This window comes from Bos indicus, chromosome 25 (genome assembly GCF_029378745.1).
Source record: "Bos indicus isolate NIAB-ARS_2022 breed Sahiwal x Tharparkar chromosome 25, NIAB-ARS_B.indTharparkar_mat_pri_1.0, whole genome shotgun sequence".
Lineage (NCBI taxonomy): Eukaryota > Metazoa > Chordata > Mammalia > Artiodactyla > Bovidae > Bos > Bos indicus.
The window spans coordinates 26761470-26781864 of NC_091784.1; the positions used below are offsets into that span (position 1 = coordinate 26761470).

Below are 20395 nucleotides of genomic sequence, written 5' to 3' on the forward strand. Positions count from 1 at the left end.
GGAATCAAATCCACGTCTCCTGCAGCTCCCGCATCATAAGCAGATTCTTCACTGCTGAGCCGCTGGGGAAGCCCTTCTGTTATGTGTACTTTACCACAATTAAAAATAATAATAAAAATCTACTTAAGACAACGAGAAAAAATGCTTAAGGTACCACTTCTAATAGATGTCAGTAAAGGATAAATAGTAAGTAAAGTAACCATAAGGGATGTCTTCTATAAACAAACAAAAAGAAAATCTAACTTGGTAAAAACTTTTCCTACCAAAGAAAAAAAACTGAGGAACAATGAAAAGCCATTTTTTAAACCTACTAATTCTACCACAATTTTTCTGAAGGCTACACAATGCTGGTGAGTATTTTTCTATAGCTTGTGGGAGAATAAATTGGTATAAACTTTCTGGAAAAAGACTAATGACATACCTTTAAAATAAAAGATTTATTTTTTAAAAAAAAAGAAAAAAAAAACCTTCATACCCTTTGGGCCCTTCTGGGAATCTATTCTAAGGCAATTTCTGAAACACAGAAAAAGCTTTTAGCAAAAACATTAATCACATATTATTTACAATGGCAAAAAATGGAACAATCTAACTATTGAAGAATTCATGCAATGTGATATTATAGAGCCATTGCAAATACTTATGAAGTATTTAATGACTGGGAAAACTACTTATACCATATTAAGTGGAAAAGGCAGAAGAAAAAAGTACATTTACGGTGTGATCTCAACCATATTTTAAAAGTAAATAGAAAAACACACTGGAAGGAAAGAAAAATGTTATTAGAGACTGAATCAGATGGTGGTAATTTCTTGCCTATTTTATACTTATCAAATAGTCTACAGAGTTCAAAATACCTTTTACAATCAGGAAAAAATAAGCAAAAACAAACAAAAAATGGTGGAGAAGACTTTGTGATCACATTAGTACCAACTTTAGCTGCCAAACAGTACTAGAAGCAAGTAGGTGCAGAAACTGAGCTAAACTACTGGCCACAAATCTTGGAGACTGGGCTACTGTGCCTCTGTTTTTGTCTTTAATAAATTCCTATGAAAAAAGAGTATACAGAGACTCCCTGTACTCTTTTTGCAACTCCTCTGCAAGTCTAAAATATCTCAAAACCAGATGCTTAAACTGAATACATAAATCCATGATAGATCACTTGTTTTTTCTCTAAATGCAAATCAAAACAACAATGCAGTATCACCTCACTCTGGTCAGAAGGGCCATCATCAAAAAGTCTAAATTTAATAAATGCCGGAGAGGATGTGGAGAAAGGAAGCCCTCCTCCACCGTTGGTGGGAAACGTAAACTGGTGCAGCCACTACAGAGAACATACGGAGGTTCCTTAAAAACACTGAAAACAGAACTGTCATATGGCCCAGCAACCCCTATGCTGGGGCATATACCCCAAAACAGAAAAAGCCCCTAATCAGAAAAGATACATGCACCCCAATGTTCAAAGCAGCACACTGCTTAAAATAACCAAGACACGGAAGCAGCACAAATGCCCCGTGACACACCACACTCACCAATGCAGCCACCGAAAAGAATGAAAAATGCCATCTGCAGCACCTGGGTGGACCCAGAGACTACCAGGCTACATAAAACAGGCCAGAGAAAGACAAACACCGTGATCTCACTTATGAAGATGCTAAAAACTGTACAAATAAGTTTATTTATAAAACAGACTCACAGACATAGAACACAAACTTATGGAAAGGGGGGAAGGATAAATCTGGGATTAACAGATACACACTGCTACATATAAAACAAACAAGGGCCTACTGTATAGCACAGGAGACTATATTCAGTATCTTGTAATAATCCACAATGGAACAGAATCTGAAAATATATATATAATTTATATTAACATATATATTATACATATATATACAGCTGAATTACTTTGCTGTACACCTGAAGCTAATAAATCAACTACACATCAATAAAAAATAAAAATTAGGGACTCCTTGGCAGTCCAGTGGTTAAGACTTCGCGCTTCCACTGCAAGGGACACAGGCTCAGTCTCTGGCTGGCGAACTAAGATGCCCCATGCCACATGACATGGCCAAAAAAAAATACTAATAATAATAATTAAATTTATTTATCTAAAAACAGGACGCAGAGTACAGAGGAATAATTTCCTAGACAATAATAAAGCTCCTTTCCTCAGTAATTAAATAAAGCCTTTCCAAGAGCAGCCGCCTTTGGAGACACTATCGTCGCTGCCTATTTCTGTACTTTTCCCCCAGCACTGTAATCACGTGCTGCCGTGCACATCTCATCTTCCAAAAGTTAAAAACCTCTGACTTCTAGTCAGGGCTTCCCAAGTGGCTCAGTGGTAAAGAATCCGCCTGCCAATGATGCAGGAGACGCAAGAGACACAGGTTCAATCCCTGGGTCTGGAAGATCCCCTGGAGAAGGAAATGGCAAACTACTCCAGCATTCTTGCCTGGAAAATTCCATGAACAGAGGAGCCTGGTGGGCTACAGTCTAAAGGGTCGCAAAGAGCGACTGAGCGCATGCGTGCACACACACACACACACCCCTTCTAGTCACCCTTTCCCATGTTTACACACACACACACACACACGCACACACACACACGCACGCACACGCACATGCACACACCTTCCAGTCACCCTTTCCCATGTTTACATTCAATAGCTGCAGGTCAGCTGATTTGCATTATTTTGGAACTCTGTTGCAAGTGAGCCCCCAAATTCACCAACAGTGCTTCCTCCCACTCCTGACTTTGCATTTCAGAAAAGAATTACAAATTACACACATCCTGGTGAACAGAGTAACATCACAAGTTAACTGTCCTTTCAACTTTCTCCAATCAGCAATGTTTGCCAAGGCCCAGCATTTACCTAGTATTACGAATTGCTTTCCTTTCTTTCCACAACTAGAGTGTGGTGGATCCAAGACACCAAATTTTAACACTGTACTCTAATTTGTCCATAACTCCTCTATGCTAACTAAGAACTTTTACTTCCTCAGATCGTTTCATTTGCATCATTAGTTCTACCAGTTGGATTTCTTTGGGGGATTACTTTTCATAATGTAATAAAGATTTTCATAACTCTCAAATCATAACCCTGAAGAGTAAAGAACCCCCAGACTGTACTGAGCTAGGCAATCAGACAGGCCCACTTATATGCCAGCCAAGAGACTTGTTCCAGACACCTGAAGGCACTGCAAGTCACACTTCTCTAAAATAACAAATGACTTATCAAAGGCTTTGAAAGTTACTGACAAATAACCAAAAACACAAGTATTACATGTCAAGAGTCTACCGAGATGCCAACAGTTCTCTTTCAATCTGTTAACTCTTAAGGTATAAACAGGGATGGTTTATATTTCTGAGGTCTTTTCAAGTCTTCAAGTTTTTCCCCTTCATAAGAAGTCTCCTTCACAGATACCCCATGATATGATTTTTCAGCACTCCTCAGATAAGTACGTCTATCCACAGAACTCTGGAGACATGATCAGTCAACCCCAGCAGAAAAATGTGACGGTAGACAGAGTGCTCCTCAAAGAGAACGAATGTGTCTGGGACTTTCCTGGCAGCCCAGTGGTTAAGACTCCTAGCTTCCAGTACAGGAGGCACAGGTTGGATCTCTGGCTGGGGAGCTAAGAACCCACATGCCTTGTGGCCAAAAAAACAAAACATAAAACAGAAGCAATATTGTAACAAGTTCAATAAAGACTTAAAAAAAAAATATATATATATATATATATGCCTGGATCTTTGTAAAGATGGGAGGAGGAGGAAAGGGAAGAAAAAAGGAGAGGGAGAGAGGAAGAAAGAAAAATATATATTGACTTCTAAACAATATTATTGACCTCTAAACAATAAAGATTTAACATACAGTTCAAGATTTGCAAGAAATTTCAGGTTTGAAGAGAGCTGCTTTGACCTAAAGCCCCAGGACAGGGGCTTCTCTTAAGCAAGTGTAGGCTCTCTGCCATTAGAGGAATTTCAGTAGAAAATCAGAGAAACCCTAAGCGTGACTGATAAACTCTCCCATGAAGTTAGTTCATATATCCTTTAACATTCTAAATTAATACACCAAACTAACAGGATCAGCAACAAACGATTATCAGAAAAATCATTCACCGGGATGAATTCTGCAACTTTCTGGCAACGGACCCACTTTCCTGCAATTAAACCTGTTCTTACATTATGTTATAACAAATAAACCTGAAACCAAGCGGGGAGGAATACACAATTAACTACACAGATCATCAGACAAAAGGTAAATGTATGATGGTTCAGAAAATTACCAAAACTACCAGATTATACAGTCCTATCCCAAGACAATCATTTTATTCAAGTCTACAATATCAGAATACAAGAAATTATAGTGTTCTTAATCTAACTAAAATTAGTGGCATGAGATTAATCAACCAAATGTGCAGGCTATTCCAAACCTAATTTTATCAACATTCTGAAACTAGTCAGCCAAATTACATTTTTCAAATGATTGTTGGCTGACCCATCAGAAAAATGTATAGAGGTCAGGAATGGTCAGCTGACACAGGAAAAAAAACACATGGAAATAAAACATCCAAAGATGTTCCACTTCACTCATAACCAAATTCCTAAAGTGTCATTTTCATCTTTCACATTAAAAAGTTTTACTGGTGTCAGCCAGAATCCCACTAGTGATAATATAAACTGATTTAATCATTTTGTAGAAAAAGCACTAAATACCAGAATTTTTAAATGTACTGTTTGCCCCACAATTTCACTTCTACAAACTTATCCAACAATCTCAAAAAATGGATAAAGATACATTTAATTTGTTTACTGTAGTTCTGATGCAAAACACACTAGAAATCTAAAGTATCCAACATTAGGAAACTAGGTATAAACATGAAGGTAGGCATACCATGTTCCCAGGAAAAATCAGGAACAATGATCCACACTAGAGATAACCTGAGTTACTGAACTTCAGTAATACAGATTTCTTCCAGCAACCATGCAAAAAAGGCAAGTTCTCTCTCACTGAGGTAAAGGGAGAGGGACATTACATGAATTGGGATAACAAGGCTTTCCCACACAACAACCTTCAGTGGCAAATGCCAAAGCCTTTGACTGTGTGGATCACAATAACTGTGAGAAATTCTGAAAGATATGGGAATACCAGACCACCTGACCTGCCTCTTGAGAAACCTGTATGCAGGTCAGGAAGCAATAGAACCGGACATGGAACAACAGACTGGGTCCAAATAGGAAAAGGAGTACATCAAGGCGGTATACTGCCACCCTGCTTATTGAACTTATATGCAGAGTACATCATGAGAAACACTGGGCTGGATGAAGGACAAGCTAGAATCAAGACTGCCAGGAGCAATATCAATAACCTCAGATATACAGATGACACCACCCTTATGGCAGAAAGTAAAGAACTAAAGAGCCTCTTGATGAAAGTGAAAGAGGAGAGTGAAAAAGTTGGCTTAAAGCTCAACATTCAGAAAACTAAGATCATGGCATCTGGCCCCAACACTTCATGGCAAATAGATGGGCAAACAGTGGAAACAGTGGCTGACTTTATTCTTTTGGGCTCTAAAATCACTGCAGATGGTGACTGCAGCCATGAAATAAAAAGACGCTTACTCCTTGGAAGGAAAGTTATGACCAACCTAGACAGCACATTAAAAAGCAGAGACAACAAAGATCCGTCTAGTCAAGGCTATGGTTTTTCCATGTATGCATGTGAGAGTTGGACTATAAAGAAAGCTGAGCACTGAAAAACTGATCGTTTTGAACTGTAGTGTTGAAGAAGACTCTTGAGAGTCCCTTGGACTGCAAGGAGATCAAACCAATCCATCCTAAAGGGAATTCAGTCCTGAATATTCATTGGAAGGACTGCTGTTAAAGCTGAAACTCCAATACTTTGCCCACCTGATGCGAAGAGCTGACTCATTTGAAAAGACCCTGATGCTGGGAAAGATTGAAGGCAGGAAGAGAAGGGGACAACAGAGGATGAGATGGTTGGATGGCATCACCAACTCAATAGCCATGAGTTTGAGTAAACTCCGGGAGTTGGTGATGGACAGGGAGGCCTGGCGTGCTGCAATCCATGGGGTCGCCGAGTCAGACACGACTGAGCGACTGAAGTGGACTGAACTGAACCTTCAATGGTAGGAAACAATGGAGAAATATCCAAAGAATTCTAAAAAAAAAAAAAAAAAAAGTATGACCCATGAATATTATACCCAGCCAAGCTGTCATTTATGGATAAAGACAACAGACACTTTCAAAATGAGTAATTCAGGGAACAGAGCAACCATAAACTCTTTTGGGAAAAAAATTGTATTATATATGTATATACACACTATATATCAGCTCATCAATGTTAAATAGATTAAAAGGTTCAAGAAAACACTCAATCCCAGATGGTGGAACAATGTCTACAAGATCTATGGGAAAGAGTGCAGTTCAAGAATTTTATACCCAGCCAAGATGTCCTTCACATATAAAGGCAGAGACATTCTTAAATCACCAAATAAGGCACTATTTCTTAAGAGTGACAATAAACTCCAGCTTACAGGGAAATGAATCAAAAATTTCAGACATGGAAAGACCATAGTTAAAAGAACTAGTAGGGGGACATTTGGATTCTTTAAAATATGAAACTAAAACTAAACACTGAGGGCATTATGGTTATAGAACAGATTATAAATGCTCTAAAGACACTGACAAAGTAAAATAACAAGAGTAAAGAGGGAAAAGTGGAAAGACTACACATCTTCTTTTCCTATTATGAAGTTCACTGATGCTGCCTAGAACTGAAACATGGATATATTAAAAATAATGCCATCTCTGTAATGGTTTCCATTACATAGAAATGTTTTCCACTTCCTTAACCTTTTTTCCTTAACCTACTGAAATTTATCAAGAGCTAATAATTATTGAAGCAAAGATATGTTTGAAATTAACAAATCATTTTTCAGTTTCATTTGTTTCTTTTTCTGCTATTAAACTGAAATGAAATGGAGAGACCTCAAGAGGACTGTGCTCAGAGGGGGAAAAAAAAAATCAATACCAAAAGGTTACAGCCTGCAGATTACATTCACACAACTCTCAAAATGACAAAACTACAGAGATGGAGAACAGATAGTATACTGGTTGCCAGGAGACAGGAGGAATGCTACAAAGGGTATTAGGGGGAAAAAAGTATTAGGAATGAGTCAGACCTTCAGTGGTGATGGAACAGCTCTGTACCTTGACTGCTGTAGTTACATGAATCAATACGTGGAATAAATTGCACAGAACCACACACATACACATAAATGCAGGTTACAAATGGTGAAAAGGGAAATAAGTCTGTAGTCTAGTCAATAACTGACATGTACCAATGTCAATTTCCTGGTTTTGATATTGCACACAGCTATGTAAAATGCCACCATTGGGGGGATCTGGGTGAAGGGTACAATGGAAAGCCTTGTACTCATTTTGCAACTTCCTGAGAGTATATACATATTGCAAAAAATGTACTTTTTTAAATGCAAATGATAGTAAAATGATTTTTATTTTAAAACAAGCATGACCCCAAAAATCAGCATGATCACTTTTCTAATGAAAGTACTTATTTTAGGCATCTATTTTCCTTATCTTATAGACAAATAGAAACATATATGGACTATTAATCATAGTTCAGGGTACGAGGATCTAAAGGATTTCTCTTTTTGCCATGTTCTTTATACCTTTTGATACTGCCTGATTTTGAATGAGCATACATTATTTTTATAAAAATTACCCAGTTGTTACTCTAAAAAAAAAAAAACTTATCCCAAGTCTGATTATTAGCCAATTTAAAAACCAATGAGGGCTTCCCAGGCGGTGGAGCTACTGGTAAAGAAGCCACCTGCCAATGCAAGAGACATAAGAAACACAGGTTTGATCCCTGAATCGGGAAGATCCCCTGGAGGAGGGCATGGCAACCCACACCAGTATTCTTGCCTACACATCCTCACAAGGCAGAGAGAAAGAAAAACCAATGATTCCCCTCTACCTCAACTGCATTTAACTCATAAAATACCTTTACCTTTCCAGGGAGTCTGAGACCAAAGATCTTTTTTCATGATAACCTTCATACAAAAGAGCAGCAGACTGCTCTGATATAAGTGAACCACTGCGTATGCTACGCCTAACTGAACTGAAACACGTACAGAAGTCAGAGCACCTTCCTCTATGTTGCTCTGTAACGTGCTCCAGCTACCACGTTACCCTCAGGAGTCACATGTTCTCTATTCTGTCACATCAGAGAATAAGCAGAAATAGCTTTTCTCTCATTTGTTATCAGCAAACTTTTACCATATTGCCCTTTCTATTATAAGAGGTAAATTATACAAGTTTTAAGGTTATTATCACTATATGTACTTCCCTGGTGGCTCCGATGGCAAAGCATCTGTTTACAATGCAGAAGACCCAGGTTCGATCCCTGGGTCGGGAAGATCCCCTGGAGAAGGAAATGGCAATCCACTCCAGTACTATTGCCTGGAAAATCCCATAAGCTCTTATGAAATGTATGATTTGCAAATGTTTTCTCCCATTTCACTGGTTACCTTTCCAATCTGTCCGAGTACACGAGGGCCCTAAACAAAGCTAGCACGGAGTGTAATTGTGAAACACACAGACCTTTTTCTCCCGCTAACCCCCAGCTTCCTTCCCTTCCCATCAGCCTCTCTCACCGCCTTCATTTCTCTCTGCCTTGTGGGTTTCCTCAGCCACTATCCACAGCCCTCACCTCACGCCACCCCCACTCCCACTCGTCCCCCAGCAGTTCTCCCAGGAGCAATCAGTTTCAGGGGCCTCCCAGGAAGTGTACCACCTACACAGCATTTGTTCTGACAACTCCTTTTGCTCACCTGCTCCTCACCTCTACCTGCTCGAAAAATTACCTGAGCTTGCTGGCTGCATGGCTTTTGTAAAAATTATACTCATACTCTATTTCAATCTTACTACGCTCTTTGAATGCTGCTACTATCAACTACTAACCTCAAGGGCCTACACTGACCTTCTGGGATTTGCTGTTTTTACACCTCTTTTTTTTCTTTTGTTTTGTGGGTGGAGTGGCTCCATCACACAGCTTGTGGGATCTCAGCTCCCCAGCCAGGGGTTGAACCCGAGCCTGCAGCAGCAGCAAAAGCAGAGTCCTAATCACTGGACCGCCAGGCAAGGCCCATCACACCTGACTTCTTCAATTACCTAAATATCTGCTGAATGCTTACTGGGCACTGGAAATGTAAAGAGTGAGACTCATTCTGCTATGGGACCATAAAGAGAAGGAATCAATCCTCCCCACCCCCAGGCTTAGAGGGGAAGGAATGGAGAAAAAGCCAGGGAAAGGATGGAGGAAGTTCCCATTTTGCTCTTCAAACTTCTGAATTATCTGACACTTACTACAAGAATAGTCTTGTAATTCTTATATAATAAAAACAAATCAAAACAACATAAGTAAAAAAAAAACTATAATCAAAGATGATAAATGTTAAACTAGCGGCTGGAAAGCCTCAAGGGGGTCATGGTCATGGTAGATAAGGTCTCAAACAGAAGAAAAGGATGATCAAGCAGAGGGAATAGCACTGAACAAAGGCAGAGACGTATCAACGTGTACTCGGTGTTCTGGGAATGACAACTGGCTTGCAGAGGCTATAGAACAAGACATAATTTGAGAAGTCTTTAAAAGATATTCCGAACAAACCACTATAAGCATTTAATAAATCATCTTCATCCTTACTGAGAGGACTAAGAGTAAGAGAAATTGTGAAAATCCAGGGCCGATGTGCTTTCCACTACTCTGTCGTGATAAAAACTTGGTCTTCGACAACACCGCGGACCCTCCGCTCAGAACACTTTGGGGTCAAGTGACATGACCACATCTGAGGTCCGTGAGATAGCTCTGGCAGGAACATGGAAAGAAGATGGATTGGTGGAGGAAGAATCTGGAAGCTGTGAAGACACCAACTACGAAAGCAAGAGATGACAGTAGCCTCACCAAGGCAGAGGGAATGGAGGGTAAGGCTGAGGTCAGACATAAGTTAGCTACAGAATCAACAGGTCCATAAGTGGGGGACTGAAGGCAAAGAGAAATTTAAAGATGACTCAGCTTTATCACTGGAGTGTCCGGTGAACAAGATCACGAAGAGAGTTAGGGTATAGGGGAGGAGGTGCTAACCTAAATGGAAGACGATGGGTTTCGTTAAGACACATTTAATTTGATGTCTACAGGGCACTCCAATGGATATCCAAGGCAAGAGAATGTGACTGAGTTCTCACTGGTTCACAGCTCATAGCTGGAGTCATAAGAAAGAAGATCAAGGGAGACTGAAACAAGAGTTATATCATGGAAGCCAATGGAACCGAGAAAAAGTGTTTCCGGGCAGGGGGTGGGGAAGGGCGGGTGGGAGGCCGGAAGGGACCAGTGGTTGCCAACAGCCAAAAGAGGGCATAAGGACTGAAAAGAGGCTATTTATGTATTCACTGGACTACACCAACTGAGAATCTGTGGATTTAGGTATACTCAGGGGCTCCGGGAACCAACCCCCATAGATGCCAAGGGATGACTGTATACTGGATTCAGCACACAGTGGTGGCTGGTGGTCTTGAAAAGTAGTGATGACAAATCAGTCTGCAACAGGCTGCAGAACAAACCACCGGTGGAGACAAAAAGGGAGGAGGAAAAAGCAGCAATAAGTAACAGCTACACATTCAAGAATTCCGTCCCTCTTCACCCCAGCCTGTGCAGTTACACCTCCCTTGCACAGGACACTTCCGCTGACAACCCAACCACCTACAACTGTCACAATCCTTGTCCTGTCCAAAGACAATTACCTTCACCTCGACACAGCAGTGACTCTGTATCTACAGACAGAGCCAAATCCCTTATTTTATCAGCACATGGCCTATCTCCTGTCATCTTCCTATCAGTTCACCTGTCATCTCTTTCATCCCTACCAAATCCAATCACCAATCAATTAAAATTTCCCACCATTCCCAATCGCCAGTTTAGAGGCTTCCAAAATCAGCTTGAGCGCCTCCCTTTTCTTCGTCCCTTGCATCTGGAGTCCATCTGTTATAAGTGATGACTCTCTTGGTCAAGTCTTCCTCTCCACTCCTAACTCCAAATCCAAAGACAAGCGTTTGTCATATCCACATAAATGTTCTATCTGGTTTCCTACACCAATCTAACCTACACACAGCAGATGAATCAATGTTCCTTCAAGATAAAAATTAACCAAAAAACAAAGCCAAACTCCCTAGGATAGGGCTGGAGCCCCTCCATTACCCAGCTTTTAACTGCTTTTATAAGCTTTCTAACTGCTTCTTCACAAAAATCACCACCACTGCCAAACTAGTCTATTAGAGACGCTATCGTAACACTACATGTTCAGTTACACCCTTCTCTTCTCAAGTGCCCCCTCTCTGCAAGTTCTATTCACTCTCCTTCTCTAAAAACCTTGAACACACAAGACTGCCACCGCATTCCTAACTACAACATAACTGTCTAGGATTTCCCTCATAGCTCAGTTGGTAAAGAATCTGCCTGCAATGCAGGAGACCCAGATTTGATTCCTGGGTCAGGAAGAACCCCTGGAGAAGGAAATGGCACCCTTCTTCAGTATTCTTGCCTGGAGAATCCCATGGACAGAAGAGCCTGGCAGGCTACAGTCCATAGGGTCACAGAGTCGGACACGACTTAGCGAATAAACCACCACCACCACTACAGGAGGAATTGTTCTATACTCCTGGGATACATCAGTGAACAGAGCAAAGCTATAGGAAGTTAGTATTTTGGCAGAAAGAGGTAACAAAAACAGACCTCATAAATAACATTAAGTTTGTAAAATGTTTAAAAGTGTGTATGCTACAAAAAGAAGTGGGATGAGAGTTCTGAGATGGGATCACAGTTTTCAGTAAGGACTGGCCTCACTGGGAAGACTACTCCTGAGAAGACTTGAAGAAGTTCACACTGCTCCTGTAGCTGTCTAGGGGAAAGAACAGCCCAAGGAGAGACAACAGATGGGGGCAGGCACACATCTGGAGCTTCTCAAGGACAGCAAGGAGGCCAGGGCAGCTGAACAGAATGAGCCAAGCAGGGAAGAGCAGGAGAGGGGTTCAGAAAGTAATCACAGCCAGAACATGGAGGGCACAGCAGGCCACGGAGGCGCACCATGGCCTTCCCTCTAAGTGAGCTGAGAAGCCAAGGAAACAGAACAAAGATATCAGGTGCCTTCGATTTTTCAAAGGACCACTGAGGCTACTGTGTTAATATAGTCTATAAAGGCGCAAGGTCAGAAGCTAAGAGAACAGTTAGGAGACAACTGCAATAATGCAGGCACGAGATGCTCAAGGCCTAAACTAGAGAGACAGCAGTAGAGGGAACAAGAAGTGAAAATCCTGGCTACAATTCAAAGGTAGAAAACAATCAGCCTTCCTGATACAGACCAGATGTGGGACAGAAGAGAAATAAAGGTCAAGGATGACTCCAAGTTTTTGGCACAAGCAATTAAACGGATGGAGCTACCCCCAACTGAGACAGAGAAACCCTGTGGGTGGAAAGGAATTAAGGCAAAGATCGGGAGTGGAGTTTTAGACAGGTTACATTTGCCATGCCTGACAAACGAGCTTGCATGTCAAGTATGCAGCTGTGTATGTGAGAAAGGCAACTGGGGAGACAGGTCCAGCCTGGGAGCTCACTGGACCCGAGGCTTAGAGCACTCCACCTGTTCAAAGATCGTGGGATGAGGAAGAAATATCCAGTAAGATGGGGGGAACCAAAAGCACATTTTAGCGTCCTGGAGGCCAGGTGAAGACAGACTTAACAGAGAAGAGAGTATTCAACGTGTCCAATGCTACTGACAGACTGAGGAAGAGGAGGACTAACCTCCATGTTCAACAACTGTGGGGCGGGACCTTGACAAGCGAGCTTAAGAGAGAATGGAAGGAAGGTGTGGAATTAGAGACCACTCTTTCCTGGAGTTCTGCCGCAGAGGAATGAGGAAATGGAGCAGCAGCTGGCCAGGAAGGTAGCAGTAAAGGTATTCACGATGAGAAAAAATAGCATGTTTGTGTACTGCGTCCATATGGGCAGCATGTTTGTGTACTGTGTCCATACCGGCACACAGAGCCCCTACTAAGCCCATGCACCACAACTACTGAGCCCTACAAAGTCCTGAGCACTCAACAAATGTCAATTCCTTCCTTCACTTCCACCCTTATTTTCTATTATTTTTATTGATCTATATCTAATCTTTGTAACTGTCTGCAAATTTTCAACTAGAGGGCTCTTTTTTTCCTTGTCCAACTCTTCTGAATCCTTCACGACTCAAATATTTCTCCTGGGAACTCTTCCCTGGCCACTCTGCCCCACTAACCTCCCTCAGGTGTGCTACCAATGAATTCATCTACTATGTGTTAGTCAATCAGTCATGTCCAACTCTTTGCAACCCCATGGACTGTAGGCAAGAATATTGGAGCGAGTTGCCATTCCCTTCTCCAGGGCATCTTACCTACCCAGCGATCGAACCTGGGTCTCCTGCGTTACAGGCAGATTCTCTACCATCTTAGCCACCAGGAAAGCCCTATTCTTCTACTATGCTAAACCTTATCACACAGCCTCTCGTAATTACCAGAATATATGTCCCATTTCCTCACTAAACTGACTCCCAGGGGTCAGGGGCAATATAACCCTTCCTGGGGTAAAAGTGTAGCAGTTGAGAGCACTGACTCTTGAACCAGACTGCCAGGCTCTGAATGCCAATTCTATCAATTGGTTGTAGTGTGAGCTTGAGAAGCTGCCTAACCATTCTGGGCCTTGAATGTTCTCATCTATAAAATGGGAAATAAAAATAGCCTCTGCCTCCTGGCATTGTTTGAAAGGCTCAGATAGTTAAGTATCTGCCTGCAATGCAGGAGACCTGAGTTTGATCCCTGGGTCAGAAGATCACTGGGGAAGGGAATGGCTACTCTAGTATTCTAGGCTTCCCTACTGGCTCAGATGGGAAAGAATCCACCTACAATGTGGGAGACCTGGGTTCAATCCCTGGGTTGGGAAGATCCCCTGGAGAAGGGAATGGCTACCCACTCCAGTATTCTGGCCTGGAGAATTCCATGGACCTCCAGAGAAGCCTGGCAGGCTGCAGTCCATGGGGTCACAAAGAGTTGGACATGATTGAGCGACTTTCACTTTCTTTCAAAGAGACTCTTTCATGATGATAATGTATCCACAGATCCTAGGATTTTAAGTTTGATGCAGGAAGTCAATAAACAGATGAATAAACTGAGGCACTACAAAGCTCTGGCCTGTTGTACAGAATAACTTCTCGACACCACGTTAATAATGTTTTGGGGGTCTGTTTAGCAGGTCATTTTATCATTTGAACCATACATCGCCTCATTTTTTCAAAAACTGTTCAAGTCTTTCCTGGATAGTTAACCTGTCTCCCAGAAAACCTCTGTGCCAAGACTGCCACAGAGAACCTGAGTACCGCTGAACCTTGCCCTGTGGTCTCCCTCCACCACCACAGCTTCTTCACGCCTCCAGTCCTGCAGTGCACAATGCAATACAGTTGCCGAACTAATGGAAGGCACACCAAGTGAGGAGCCAAATTTAAGGTCTGATTTTCCCTCCATTACAGGGACTGTTCACAGAAGAGGACATTCAAAAATGAGAAGGCTTAGTAACCAAAGCAATCTTCCAGGCAACTAAAAAAAAAAAAAAAAAAACCCACTAATTTAAGCAAGGGTTCAATTTTGCACAAAATTTCCATAATAAGCAAATCTGACATTAAGTAAGAACTTTTCAGAGAAGTGGTGGGAACCTCTGAGATGTTACATCACTTGAGAACTCATGAGAATTCAACCCAAAATGATTTCATCAAAGGTAGTTACAATCTCACTGTTCTAGGTATTCCTTGCTGAACCTACAAATCTTTCACTAATTCTAAATTTGCAGGTCAAAACTCATCTTCCTAGAGGGAGACTTTAAAGGAAATTCCTATGGTCCCTTGCCCACATCACCATCTCAGAACCAAATAAAATATAGTTGGATGACATTCCCAACCATCTTCCATGTGAGGCAGCATCTGTACCTCAAGGAGCAGAGACTTTGGAGAAGGGCAGCCTGGGACCAAATGCCAGCTCCACCTCTTGTTACACAGGAATCCTACACCAGGTATACTCACCTCCTCCTCTAGTAGTAATGGCAATATGGTAACCAACCTAGCAGGGCTGGTGTGCATAACTGATACTGAATGACTGAAAAGAAACAAATAAATGAAACACAGGTAGCTCAGTGTAGATACTTAACCAATGGTAGTTCTATCATATTACATCATTTTCATCTTATTAGGGAACTGAAATTTAGAAAGAAGGTATTACAAAGGCCCCAACTTATTTGCCAACGCTTTCAAGGCTTTTCAAAGCAAAAATGTCAAGTCACTACGAAATGGAAAAAGAGTTTCTGGAACAAATAAAGAACTGTGATCCCTCCCCTCAAATGAGACACAAACCAGGCAACAGCTTCCTTGCAGTCGGGGGCAAGGCCTGCCCCAGCCACACCCCTGAAACTGGGATACCTAAGGAGACAAACCCCTGGGGTCAGTGCTGCAAAGAGGACACGATTTGACAGTCCTATTGGCCTCACATCCGCTGTGGTCACCCACTGTGTGCTAAAATAAGTGAGGGGAAGGTTACAAAAAACTTGACTCAAAAGTTATCTCAGAAAAAAATGGTAAATGGTGATCATGAAGTCAACTACTTTACAATTAATTGCTCAAAGGTGGTTATTTTCATAACGCTCTCCTGACTGCCAATTAAAATGAAACCTGAATACAAGGGTGCTCGGCCAGCTAAGTCGATACACAGTAAAATTCTGCCCAAATGTTCTAAGGCAATGTTGTCAGCTACCTGAGAGAAGGTACCTGTCTGTCTTGTTTATCTGACATTTGCTAGAGCCTCGCATATGATGGCCACTTAAATTCATTAAAAGATGTGTACACCCGTGTTCATATCAGCATTTTTCACAATAGCCAAAAGGTGGAAGACACCCAAGTGTCCATCAACAGATGAACGGATAAACAAAATGTGGGCAGCACACACAATGGAATATTATTCAGTCATAAAAAGGAAGGACATCCTGACAGATGCTACAACACAGATGAACCTTGCAGACATTACGCTAAGTGAAATGAGCCTGTCACAGAAAAACAAAAACCACACGACTCCACTTATATGCAGGCTTATACAGTAGTTAAATTCAGAGAGACAAGTAGAAGCGTGGTCACTAGGGGACAGAGAAGAAGGGACTGGGAGTTTCTGTTTAATGGGTATAGTTTCAGTTTTACAAGATGAAAATAATTTTGGGGATGGACACAATATGAGTGTACTTAATGTGACTGAACTTTACCCTTAAGGATGGTTAAAATGGGGCTTCCCTGGTGGCTCAGTGGTAAAGAATCCACCTGCCAATACAGGAGACACGGGTTCCACCCCTGGTCCGGGAAGACCCCACATGCTACAGAGCAACTAAGCCCATGCATGTAAGATAAAGGGGGAAAAAAAATGGTTAAAATGGTGCATTTCATGTTACCTATATTTTACCACCATTTTTTTTTAATTCATTGAAAGAATCAATGAAGGCCCACTGAATACTACTATCATCATTCATTCAGTGTTACACCTCATACTTTTGTTCATTAGAGAATTCCTGTCTCCACATTCTACAGCTGAGGACATTGGGACTCAAAAAGCTTAACTGATCTGCCACTATCCATCCTACCTACGCATGGTACAGGCAACACCATACAGTGCTGCCTGGCATTAATGGTGCATTTTATCTGACTGGTTATAAGCACCATGAAGACAAGGGCTACAGCTTAGGTCTCCTCTCTCTGCCCCAGACCTAACACATCACCTACAGGACACTCCAACGTTCAGAACACCACGCTGGCCTGAAGAGCTATTATCACAGACAATGTCACGGCCTCCTTTTCTCTACTAAACCCCTAACGTGACAGAGATAAAATGGGCAACCTATAACTGGAGGTGCTCAAACACAGACTTGACGTCTCAAGCATCTTCCGTGGGCCTACTATGTACCAAGAGCCAGAGAAGATAAAAATTCTGACAATTTCACCTTTGAGGGAACTGAGTCCACCACAATGGACTACTACGGCTCAGAAATAATCACTCCAACAAGACAAATGCTAAAAAACAGATGTGCACAAATCTCAGGAAGTACTGAGAGTGCCTTTGGGCCTGGAAAATATGGAATGTTATCCTCAGAAGAGGTGGCTTCTGAACCAGATCTGGAAAGATGAAGCGATCTCCAGGCACTCCAGGGCAAAGGTCAGAGCATGTAGTAGACAGGCAGGCAGGGTGAGTGTCAACAGAGTACAGTTCCTGACTTTGCAATGATCTAGGTAAGTGACCTTTGCAAACCACAAACCCTCTCAGCTGCCCTGTATATAAGCTTATACCAAGATGGCAACCCACTCCAGTATTCTTGCCTGGAGAATCTCATGGATAGAGGAACCTGACCGGCTGCAGTCCATGGAGTCGCAAAAAGTCGGACACGACTGAGCCGGCTAAAACAAGATCCACTCCAACTCTGTCAAGTGTGTTCTACTAGGAGCTCTGAAATCAAACTAGGTTCAAACCTTGCCACTGTCACTTAAAGAGTGACCCTGAGCTGGATATTTAGTTGCTCTGTGCCTCAGTCTCCCCACTTCAGAACACAAGGCTGGTGTACTAATTAAATAACACATGTCAATCACTTAGCACAGAATTGTTAGCTACTGTCGTGATGAGCTACAATGTACGAGAGGCAAACAACAGATTCAAGGGTTGTGTCTGCGTCCAGGTCCCTCCCAGTCCTGAACCATCCCTGGGGCGGGAGGCGGGGTGGAGGGGGGGTTTGGGGGGGGATGGGAGCTCAGAGCCCGGCTGCAAACCCTGCACGCATGTGTCACTGCCGTACTCGGCACGCGCCTCTCCCCGCCCCAGGGAGAAGCGATGGCTCAGCAGTCCCGGGCCCGCTCCCACCGCTCAGACTTGGCACCCGGGAAGGAAGGGGCTCCGACCCCACTTACCATGCTGGCCGGGGGAGGGGGCGGCTCAGGTGAGCTGGCTCTCGGGCTTCGGACACGTCCGGCTTGCACAGTTCAGGTCATGGTCCCGGCAGGCTCGGGAAGTCCCCCGCCCATGCAAAGACAACCGCTTCCCCACCCCTGAGCCTCGCGGGGACCCTCTAAAAAGAGCGCGGCCCCCCGGCCCGCCTCATCGGGGACCCCCGGAACAATTCATCCAGACCCACCCGCCCCTCCCCAAAGAAACTGAAAAAAGCAGGAAATGGGGCTCGGAGGGCTGACGAGGAGGGCAGCGGCTCGGGGCCCCCCGCCCGGGCCCGACCCCCGAGGGGAGGCTCCGGGCCCAGGCAGGGTCTCCCCGGCCCCCGCGTTCAGAAGCGGCGGTGGGCCCGGCCCGGAGGCTGAAGGGGCGGAGGCTGAAAGGGCCTGGGCGGCGCAGTCCGAGCGGCCGACTCAGGGGAAAGGCCCGGGAGCCCACGCTATCCTTGCCGCCTCAGCCCACACAGCCGCTGCCGCCGCCCCCCGGAGCATCCCTGCGCGCGCCCGCCCCGGAGCTGCCTGCTCGCGCTGCGCGGCCGCCCCCGACCAACAGCCCCAACGCGCCGGAAGTGGCGAGCGCTCGGCGCGGCCCCACTGCGCGGCCGCCGGGCTGCGGCGCTGGAACCGGACCAATCCGGAATCGAGCGGGCGGGGGCTGGGGGGCGCGGGGCGGGGCCGCACCTGACGGCTCCCTCTGGCCCCGCCCCCTCCCGGCCCCGCCCCACGCCCGCCGCCCTCCGCCGGTCCACGCGGGCAAGCGGCCATGTTGGTAAAGGGAACTGGCCCTGCCATCTTGGTAAAGGGGCGGTTTCTCTTTCATTTCCTGAGCTCATTCATTCCACCCATCTTCAAGGAGCACCTTCTATTTGCCCAGCACCCGGCTAGAAGTCGGTGGCACGCAGCCTCTTCCCTTGTGGAATTTACATCCATTCAGCCCACAGTCATTTTAGCTGCTGTGGACCAGGCTCAGCTGTGGATGCCAGGACTAGTACAGTAAACAAGATCGCTGTAGTCCCTGCACTCAAGGAGGCAGATAAGCAGCAAGTAGCAAGCAAGTGAATAAATTAATTGTAAGAAACGAGAAGTGTTGTGAGTGTTATGAACGAACGAACACACAGGGGCCCCAGGTAGAACATGGAAGGGAGGAATGGAAATGTAAACAAGCCTGAGGATAAAGTCAATAGCCGCCAGCGTGATCAAAGTTAAGGAACAGCAACTGCAGAGATTCTAACAAGGCAAAGATGTGGTAGGTTCCGGTTCCTGTTTCTATCCTCCAACCCACTTTACTTGTGAAAGTACTGACTTTAACAAATAGAAGCAAGAAACAATGCCCAGCAGTAGAGGTGCGGCTAGTCATGAGCTGGACCAAATCTGTGTAGTGGCCTTCAAATTCCAGCATGAACTAGAATCAAACCTGGAGGGCCTGTTAAAACACTGATTGCCCTTCCCCACTCCCAGAGCTCATCAGTTCAATTCAGTTCAGTCGCTCAGTCATGTCAGACTCTTTGCGACCTCATGAATCGCAGCACGCCAGGCCTCCCTGTCTAATCGGTAGAAGCTCATAAATTACATTTCTAAAAAGTTCCTGGGTGATACTAATGCTCCAGGTCCAGGGATCACCCTTGGAGTACTGCTGATATAACTCAAGGCCACAGAAAGCAATGGCTTTCATTTATTCTTTCATTAAATATTTATTGTTGCCCACTAAGTGACAACCACTGTTCTGAGGATTCAATGCTGATAAAGCAGACACACTTGGGCCTTTATGGAATAGAGAGATGAATTATTTTAAAAGTATTACCAAATGAGTCATCACTTTTAATTGCAATAAGAGCATTGAAGAAAAATACAAACCATTTGAGGGTTAATAGCCAAGGGATCTAAGCTAATCTTGGGGGTTTGGATGGGGAGGCAGTCAGGAAGTGACATTTATTTACCTGTGGCTTGAATGACATGTTATAGTTGGCGAGGCAAAGTGAGGGGACAGAATCTCCAACTGCATGTACAAGAGAAGCCATCTCAAAAGATAAACAGATGAATCAGGATGGATGCCAAGTGGCCTGCCCCGTCTTGGCTCAGTGTAGTGAAATGAGCCAAGACTTTGGAATGAGAGATTTGGAGTGGGAAACCCAGCTCTTATCACTGAAAGTGAAAGTGAAGTCGCTCAGTCATGTCCAACTCTTTTGGACCCCATGGACTGTAGCCTGCCAGGCTCCTGCCTTCATGGGATTTTCCAGGCAAGAGTACTGGA

At 43.7% G+C, this 20395-nt stretch overlaps 1 protein-coding gene across 2 annotated transcripts in view; it reads right to left on the bottom strand.

Annotated features, from left to right (window-relative positions):
- Positions 1 to 18320, bottom strand: part of XPO6 (exportin 6) — a 106636-nt gene extending 88316 nt beyond the window's left edge. Inside the window, exon 1 of one of the 2 annotated variants that reach the window (XM_070779849.1) lies at positions 18109 to 18320. In XM_070779849.1, the coding sequence (XP_070635950.1) occupies positions 18109 to 18111 (3 nt within the window). In that variant the 5' untranslated portion in view covers positions 18112 to 18320. The remainder of the gene's footprint in view (positions 1 to 18108) is intronic. The other variant, XM_019987845.2, reaches the window with a different exon arrangement.
- Between the last annotated feature and the right edge of the window lie 2075 nt (positions 18321 to 20395).